The sequence below is a fragment of the Cucurbita moschata genome, unplaced genomic scaffold, assembly GCF_002738365.1.
Source record: "Cucurbita moschata cultivar Rifu unplaced genomic scaffold, Cmos_1.0 Cmo_Scf00020, whole genome shotgun sequence".
Classification (NCBI taxonomy): Eukaryota; Viridiplantae; Streptophyta; class Magnoliopsida; order Cucurbitales; family Cucurbitaceae; genus Cucurbita; species Cucurbita moschata.
In genome coordinates this window covers 1,990,591-1,999,483 of record NW_019268536.1, presented here as the reverse complement: position 1 = coordinate 1,999,483, position 8,893 = coordinate 1,990,591, and the positions used below count along the sequence as shown (strand labels likewise).

General features: G+C 35.3%; 2 protein-coding genes across 3 annotated transcripts; both read right to left on the bottom strand.

The window, feature by feature from the left end:
• Positions 1-63: 63 nt before the first annotated feature.
• LOC111457968 (inositol polyphosphate multikinase beta) lies at positions 64-2,049 on the bottom strand. 2 transcript variants are annotated; one of them, XM_023100433.1, is made up of 2 exons: positions 1,822-2,049; positions 64-1,237 (listed from the first exon to the last, which is right to left on the bottom strand). In XM_023100433.1, the coding sequence occupies exon 2, from the start codon at positions 1,232-1,234 to the stop codon at positions 332-334; it is 903 nt and encodes a 300-aa protein (XP_022956201.1). In that variant the 5' UTR covers positions 1,235-1,237; positions 1,822-2,049; the 3' UTR covers positions 64-331. The 2 variants fall into 2 exon arrangements, with proteins under 2 accessions (XP_022956201.1, XP_022956200.1); XM_023100432.1 differs by having other exon boundaries at positions 64-1,245; positions 1,822-2,048.
• A 1,568-nt stretch (positions 2,050-3,617) lies between these two features.
• LOC111457433 lies at positions 3,618-8,751 on the bottom strand. Its single transcript, XM_023099627.1, has 9 exons — positions 8,541-8,751; positions 7,097-7,236; positions 6,931-6,991; positions 6,577-6,625; positions 5,685-5,739; positions 5,518-5,605; positions 5,110-5,228; positions 4,268-4,331; positions 3,618-4,036 (listed from the first exon to the last, which is right to left on the bottom strand). The coding sequence occupies exons 1-8, from the start codon at positions 8,734-8,736 to the stop codon at positions 4,269-4,271; spliced, it is 771 nt and encodes a 256-aa protein (XP_022955395.1). The 5' UTR covers positions 8,737-8,751; the 3' UTR covers positions 3,618-4,036; position 4,268.
• Positions 8,752-8,893: the final 142 nt, after the last annotated feature.

Below are 8,893 nucleotides of genomic sequence, written 5' to 3'. Positions count from 1 at the left end.
AAAAAAAAAAAAAAAAAAAAAAAAAAAAAAAAAAAAAAAAAAAAAAAAAAAAACATTGTATCATTGATTAAACCAACTTCTTTCAAAGATTGCAGCCTTGGGAGGACCCATGTGAAATAAAGTACAAAGAAATCTATCAGACCAACTTCAGTAAAGGGCTGATCAATAACTCAACAGATTTTGTTCTTGAAGTTCCAACAAAGTAGAAAGGAATTACTTCCACAAAAACATCCAGTAACCAAATAAGATAAAAGCATATGGGATCATAGTTCAGTTTGAAGACTGATATGATCCTTCATAAACACAATGTTTCAAACCTCAATACTCTGGCTCACCTATCAGAGCTATCGCCATTGCAGTTCGAATTGCTATCAGAGCAAGGTTTGTTCGGGCAGGCGTGAGGATTGGTCAAGATCTCCGAGATGAACTTGATCAAAGAACATAGCCCACCTAGGAAATTATGATCAATAGCACATTTGCTATCTACAACGTGTGCAAAATCAACGAGTTTAATAGCTGCTGCAGCATTAGGTTCTTTATCCCACACCATCAGCACTGAGCAAGAATAGAAATGGTAAAACTTCTGATCTTCAAACCAACTCTTGAGCTCCAATAATTGTGCCAAAATCCCATTTGAACCACCATAAACTGATGGAGCGAAAGCACAATCAAAATCAAGATCACCCGCATCCAAATCTGCAGAAATGTTTGAAGAAACAAATTTCTTCAGAACATTCTTAACTATCTCAGCTGAAGAGTTCTGAAAACATTTCCTGTCTGGCTTCCAGTATCCAGCTTCTTTGCTCACATGGACCTGCAAGCCCGACAGCCTAAACCCCAGAGCCAAGCTGGAGGTTTCTCTATCCTTCTTAAAGCACCTTTGGATGTACTCCTCAGAAGCCTGTGGATACCAAGTTCTGGAACCGATCTTGATATCCATAATGGATGGATTTTTGTAACTGGATACGAGATCCTGCAAGACAAGATGTGGATGCAAGCCAGAACCGTCTGATGCAGGTATAAGCTGGGTTCCATGGAAGGTAGGGAAGTAGGCACGGATTTTATCTGGAACGTCGATATTTGAAGCCAATGATTCATAGAAGGCCACCTCCTTGGATCCTCTTTCGTCCTTTTGTAGAGGCTTGAAGAAGAGACCAGAATCATCCACAACAGGGCCCATCATTCCATTACTGGCTTGATGCCCAGCAACTTGATGATCTGGAATCTTAAACATGGCCTACAGAACTAAAAACAATTGGCTTCTGTCACATAGAAAATAGCAATAACCAGAGAAATATGAAATGGAACGAAAAAAAAGTGTTAATCAGACAACATCAGGGATTAACATGAACTCCCTCCCAGAGCAAGTATCCTTTATGAACACAATATCATCTGCTACAAAAAATCTAATGCAAAAATAACCGTAGACAATATAAAAGACACAGTAAATCCCTATAAGTTGAAACTATAGATTCAAATAAACAAGAAAAACGGAGATCAAACATTATAAGAGAAATTGAATCCGCGAATTCCTTCTAGCCGAACAGATAGAAAGAAAAAACGAAAAGAGGAACCGGAATCCTGATCTAAAAACTAATGCGCATGATCAAAAAGTGAAAGCATCGAGAACGAAAACGCTTGTTCCTCATTTCCAGATTCAAACTAGAGTTCAGGGGCAATGAAACGAAAATAAGGGGGAAATTCACAGAATATTTAGGCGGATCAAACGATAAAAAAAATTTAGAAAAAGAAGAGAGAAACATGGAGAAACGAAATCTGGAGCGCGAGAGAGAGAGAGAGAGAGAGATGAGGAAAATTAACCTGGAGAGAAGGGAGAAGGCAATCGAGGAAGAGGAAAAAGTGGCAATGGCGGAGGGAAAGAGGCGCGAGGGGTTGGCTTTATTGTTGGGGTTTCCGGCTACTGTTGGCATTGAATCTTGATGCGCCTCAGGCGGCGGCGGGTGCTGCCGCTGCACCTGGCGCTTCACTCCAGAAAAGGCCGCTAACTTTTTATAAACAACTTTTCCTTCTTTCACACTCATAAATCATAATATAAAATTACAACTACTAATAATTGATCGTATTATGATTTAGACAGTGAGATCTAACTGATGCAGTCGGAACCAAATATTTCTTATAATGATATGAAAACCTCTCCCTACCCGACGTGTTTTAAACTTGTGAAGCTAACAACGACAATATGTAACGGGACAAAATAAATAATATTTACTAACAGCGGATTTATGCTATTACAATCATGGTCGGAGAAACTCAAGCCCCCATTATTTTTTTCGTTCCTCTTTGTGACTTTGTCGAACTTTAAGCGAGATTCTTCCTCGCCGACTGAATATAACTCATGCAAAAATCAAGTTTCATTCGACTATACACGCCGCATGTACATGTATTTTCATTTGATTATAACTCTAGTCGACTTGTCTCTACTCTAAGTCAAGTCGTAAGGTTCAACCTTATGTTGGATTAATCTTCCTCGATCACACTATGACACCTGTCTATCTGCCTATGGTAGTCACAACTTAACTGAAATCTAAATATTTTAATTAAAAGTAAACAAATATTGATATAACGAGAATCTTACGTTAATTATGAATATCTCAAGCCTTTATTACCTATCTTCTTTACATGAACATAATGTTAAGTTAAGGAACTTATTTATAACTTGTTTGGTGGTTATAAATAACTACAGTAAAAAGTTATATTATATATACACAGTTGTGTATAGTAGATAGTTATATCTGGTAAAACTATTATATATATATATATATATATCCCTTAGGCAGTGATTTGAAAAGGTACTTTATGCGTTATTTGTATTTCTTATTTCTGTACGCCAATATCATGTCATCAATATGTCAATGTTCTTGCATTTTTCTCTCCTGTTCAATTATAACACAGCTCAATAATTAACAATGCAGCCTCTATTTTTTTAATACATCGAGAGAATTCCAACCTCTAACCTTTTGAGCTCTGATCCAAACAAAATTTTATAATCTAGGTATGAAAATAAATGCTAAATACAATATAAAAATTTTATAGGTGAGAAAAATAGGAACACAAACTTGATTTCACATTGGAATTTGGTGCAATAATGAACAAAGGAATATGATGAAATAAATGCCATCCATCTCGACAGATATTTATGCTCATTAATCAAAATTTGCATTTAATTAAATATTAATACGAATTATTGAATTCTTTTTTTAATGAAATTAAAGTGGAATAATAGACACGACATGTGAGAATAAAATAAATTAAAAACCATAATCTCTCTCCTTTTTTTTAATAAAAAAAAAAGGAATATTTAAATTAGTTTCAAAAGTGCTCACCTTTCCACTAAATAAATCTCTCCTTTTGGAAGAAGACTGTGGAAAGAGGGGTTAAAAAGTAGCTCAATCTAACTATGCCTAATATAAAAATGCCTCGAATAAAAGCTTTCTATTGTTCTTATTCAAACATTACGATAAAGATTATGTAATATTAAAATAATAAACGTAATTTAGTCCTAAACTTTTGTCTTATAGGTCCTTGAGCTTTTAATCTTATGTCTACTAAGTCTCTAGCTTTTGAATTTGACGTCTAATAAGTCCATAGAATTAAAATTAGAAGTTCGAGACGTATTATACACTTTTGACAAAACCTATATTCAACGCAAGAATATGACATAAATAAAACAAATATATATATAAAGATATGGAATAAAGTATCGGATTCTCTGAAAAAAAGTTGAAGAGTCTACTTGATACGATAATTCTAGTGAGTTAAATCTAAGAACCGTTATACTAGATATGCAAACTCTTAGTTTACAAATGCTAAAACTTTCAAATCGATTTTGAAATCATTCCAGATGATTGCAACTCTTGAGAATTTGATCTAATACTCTTATTGAAGAATAAGATTTTTACAATATATCTAATAATCTCAAAACGATAAGGAATCACCTCAAGAGAAAGTGAGATTCGAATTACCTTATTGATCGAATATGTCAGGGCAAAAACACTTGTTTGATATTCAAATCACTCTACAAGTAAGATCGACCATGTCAAGCTTGAATGATTCTAAGTATACAACGTAAACTACGTAGAATTGCAAATAAACTTAGTCTTTGGCTAAAAGAGAACATAAATGCTCTTTTTTACTACACTTTCCAGATCTACCTTAGCTTTATATAAGCTTTTATCCAGAAATATAATAATAATAATCATAATAATAAAGGAGAAAGCCAAATTGTTTAGGTAGTTGAGATTATTACCCTAGAGTGCTTCTTCTGTGCTTGAAAAGCCAAGAAAGCTCTGAATAGCATTGTAGCCTAATCCCTGACCAAACATCAAAATATTTTGTTAGTTTGTAGGATTAATTAAAAAATACGTTTTTTTTCAAATTATCTTAAATTTTATCTCTTAATTTTGTAAAATTATTTTATTTGGTCTATGTCGAAACTTTTATTAGCTAACGTAACAAAATGTTGATGGAAGATTTGTCTAGTTGATGCTACACGATGGAAGGAGTGACGTGACGAAGACGAGAAAGATAAGACGGGAAGGGAGAGAAGAATATTTTTTTTCAAATATTATGCATTAAATCTACTAATATTATTTATAGCCTCTATATTGGATTGTTGGTCATTAAAAGATGTCTTTTGTGACAAAGAACTATACAGTTGGGTGGCCGTTGTGCAGTGCATTTGAGGGATGGTGCTGACCGAATCCTTTGTTACCTTGAGGGATCCGACAGATACTCTAGCAGGTATGGCTTTCAAACTTTATCAACTAAACCTACCAACCTAATATGGATTGAACTAGCCTAACATGGAAGCATAATGGTCCAAAGAAGGCTAAAGTTTTTCTCTGGTCCTTGTGGTAGACTTAGAAACTTTAGGGGACAGCCCAAGTCCAAGCCCACGGCTACGGTTAGCAGATATCGTCCTATTTGGACTTTTCCTTTCAGATTTTCTCTCAAGGTTTTTAAAACGTGTTTGCTAGGGAGAGGTTACGTTATAAAGAATGTTTCGTTCTTCTCCCCAACCGACGTGGGGTCTCATACTTAGCAACAAAGAAAGTAGGTAAGGAAAAGTAGGGAAGCAATCAAACTCACAGATATAATTCTGGACAAAATAACGGATGGCTGGACAGCAGATTTTTTGACATGAATTCCAAGGACACCATTGGACTGTTCTTTCTCTTCAGAATAGAAATTCCTGTATATTTGAACACCTGAAGCAAGTTGCAGTTCATAACTCGTACAATATTCAGATAGCAGCTGGATCATTTTGCACAAAAATGAGAATAAAAGGGATTATGTATCAGCAAACCAACCAGATTGGATAAGTTTATGGATCTTATGACCTTAGAAGGTAATAACAAATAATGTTTTCCAAAGCTTATATATTATTACGAGTATAAGATCATGAAAGTTGAATGAAATGAAAGTTAACAATATAGGTTTTTATTTGTTTCATCAAAAAAGAAAAGAAAAAAAAAAGTACATAGGTTGTTATCTTACCATCTGTTAAGGTTTTTACTCCAGGAAGAACTTTATCGAGACTTTCTGCTTCCAACATTGCAGAAAATGAAGGGTATTGACGAACATCCTGCAGAGTTTAAAAACTTTGTATGGAAACGATGGATGGTGGAGAAATGTCAATGTTTTGATTTTTGCAGAATTAATACCTGAACCTCAAACAACAAACATTTATTGAAAAGTATCAAGGCTCCAGGCTGAATTCTGAACCAAAGAAGATAGTTAAAAATTAGTAGAGAATTAAATGTTGGTTGATCATGAGTTTATAAGTAAGAAATACATCTCCATTTGTATTAGACTCTTTGGGGAAACCAAAAGCAAAGCCAGGAGAGCTTATGCTCAAAGTGGACAATATCATACCATTGTGGAGAGTCATGGTTCCTAACATAGTATCGAGCCATGTCCTTAACTTAGTCATGCCACTAGAATCCTCAAATGTTGAACAAAGAAATTGGGAGCCTCGAAGATGTAGTTAAAAGTGACTCAAGTGTTGAACAAAGGGTGTACTTTATTCGAGAGCTCCAAAGAAGGAGTCGAGCCTCGATTAAGGGGAGGTTGTTCGAGGGCTCCATAGGCCTCAGGCGAGACTCTATGGTGTACTTTGTTCGAGGGGAGGATTGTTGGGAGAGGAGTCCCACATCAGCTAATTAAGAGGTTGATCACAAGTTTATAAACAAGGAATAACATCTCCATTGGTATGAAGCCTTTTGGGGAAACCAAAAACAAAGCCACGAGAGCTTATGCTCAAAGTGGACAATATCATACCATTGTAGAGGTTCGTGATTCCTAACACGCTTTGACATTCAAGTTGTTTTGTCAAGTTCAAGACAATCTTGCCAAATTACAAAGAACCAATGTAATATTTCACAACTATAGCAACTCAAAAGTCTCCAATATTGTAACATCTTTTAAATAGTATTTGCTTTTTTCTACGAAGAAAATCGTTTGTTTATGGCACAAATAAATGATTAAGAAAATTATGAAAAAATAAACAAAGCGAGCAAAGAAAGTAATTTTATTATGGAAAAGTATTTACAATACCGAATGTAATCACCAGCAGCACATCTTCCTTCCACTGTCTTTAGGCCATCTACAACCAGTAAGATATTGCATCAGACAAATCCATGCTAAATATCACAAGACTGCCCAATAGATCAACAAGTAAAATCATATTCTCAAAAAGATTCAGAAGCTTAAGCTAAGATTTAAAAAGCTGCCTCACTCTCTTATACCTATACTCTTACGGTGCTCGTGTTTTTTTGTATAACGTGTGCCGTGCACTGAGCGCTCTCAAGTGAGAGAGGTTTGATTTTTAACTGTTCTTGTTTACGTATTCAGTATACGTATACCATCTAGCACAAGCTTAAGAATGCACAGATAATCTAATAGAAGTACCTTTTAGCTGAGTAAAGAAAGGCTCCTGAACATGAAGCTCAAAGTTAACTGTCTTTAAAACCTGTTATGTGCAAGGCAAAGGCTAGATTAGACATAAAAGTTGTGTTTTGGAAGTTGTCATAATTAATAGACTCGATCAATCAATGCTATGTATAAAAGCACTTGCATTTACTAATTCAGCTCCTCCTTGGGTAATCAACTCCTTACATTTTTCTTTGTCCTCCAAGTTATCTAATGAACCGCACGGTGCTTTGGAGACCGACTTCCAAAGAGTCGACGCTAGATCGTTATACAATTTGGAAATGTCTGATAGAGAAGTATTTTTCAATCCCCTTGTTATCCATATCAAAATATAAATCAAAAGCAGGACAGTTCTATTAGAACACAAATATAAGAAACTGCAAATCGACCAACAAACTTAGTTCCTTACACCGACTAATAGATCCCTTTAAACTTAGCCAACATCTAAAACTAAGCTAAAAAAAGGAACCAAAAACAGCCACAGAAACTAAAACTCCCAAATTCAGTGAAAACAAACATTTAAGATAATGAAAGCTAACCCCACAAGATAACTTAGCCCAACCACAAGAATGTCCACTCCTAGCCCGGATTTAAGATCAAATTAACATTGAGGACTAAACTTTGATACAGCAAAATAAGAAATCCAAGAGAATAATAGTATTTCAACAGTTATCTAATTGAAAGATAGCACACAGGGCTGCAAATACGGATTTCTCAGAGAAATAGGAAGAACCTAATTATAGAGAACAGCTTTCCACTTAAACGCATTGTGAACTACAGTCAATTATCTAGTTTAAATCCGTTTTACTAAAAAGAAAACAAACAAACTACATGTTAGGAATCACAACTCTCCACATTGGTATGATATTGTCCACTATGAGCTTAAGCTTTCATGTCTTTGTTATTTGTTTTCCCAAAAGGCCTCATACCAATAAAGATGTATTCCTTATTTATAAACTCATGATCATTTCTTAAATTAGTCAATATGGGACTCCCTCCCAAAAATCCTCTCCTTGAACAAAGTACATTATAGAGCCTCCCCTGAGGCTTATGGTAGAGCCCTCGAACAGCCTCCCCTTAATCGAAGCTCGACTCCTTCTCTGGAGTCCTCGAACAAAATACACTCTTTGTTCGACACTTGAATCATTTTTTTACTACACTTTTGAGTCTCATAATTTCTTTGTTGGACAGTTGAAGATTCTATTGACATGGCTAAGTTAAAGGCATGACTCTGATACCATGTTAGGAATTAAGAATCTCCACCATGCAATGATATTGTACACTTTGAGCATAAGCTCTCCTGGCTTTGCTTTGGGGCTTCCCAAAAGGCCTCATTAATGGAGATAACCATCATCAATTAGCCAACAATCCTTAACACTACACTCATAAAGTTCCATTATCTAAAACAAAAAAGAACCAGAATCTAATATGCAGTGATACACTTCTCCTTCACCACTAAATCCGCCACCAAAACCATGGACTCCCGAGAAGTGAATTTCAGAATCAACAGAGAGAAATACGAATTCAAAAGGACCAATTTCTTCTACTTCTCCCGAAAATAATAAACTAAGGTTTCACATTTTGAGTACCAGGGCGATCTAAATTGGATCGAGGAAGATCGTCATTCAGGAGGTGATAGCAGAACTCTGCAGATAAGCCTAGATCATGCTCCAGGGCTCCATCGATGTGAGATTGGAGCGTGAACTTGAGCAGCTCTTCCAGGCAGTCTCCGAGCTCAACGGACGACGATCCTGGTGAAGATGGCCGTCGCTGCATTTTTATCATATTTTATTATTATAAATTTTCCGTTCTATTTTTCTGGGAGGAAGGTATCCGTAGAATGCAAGGGCAAAATTGAAATTTTACTCTCGTTTTTTAATTTAATTTTTAATAATAATTGTAACTATTTTATTTACCATTTAATATTATCCAAATCATTTTT

Coding starts and splice junctions, on each gene's coding strand:
- LOC111457968 (XM_023100433.1), bottom strand. CDS start 1,234: ATGTTTAAGATTCCAGATCATCAAGTTGCTGGGCATCAAGCCAGTAAT.
- LOC111457433 (XM_023099627.1), bottom strand. CDS start 8,736: ATGATAAAAATGCAGCGACGGCCATCTTCACCAGGATCGTCGTCCGTT. Junction 6,626..6,930: donor TTTCTTTACTCAGCTAAAAG/GTACTTCTATTA, acceptor TACTGGTTGTAG/ATGGCCTAAAGACAGTGGAA. Junction 5,740..6,576: donor GCTGCTGGTGATTACATTCG/GTATTGTAAATA, acceptor TCTTTGGTTCAG/AATTCAGCCTGGAGCCTTGA.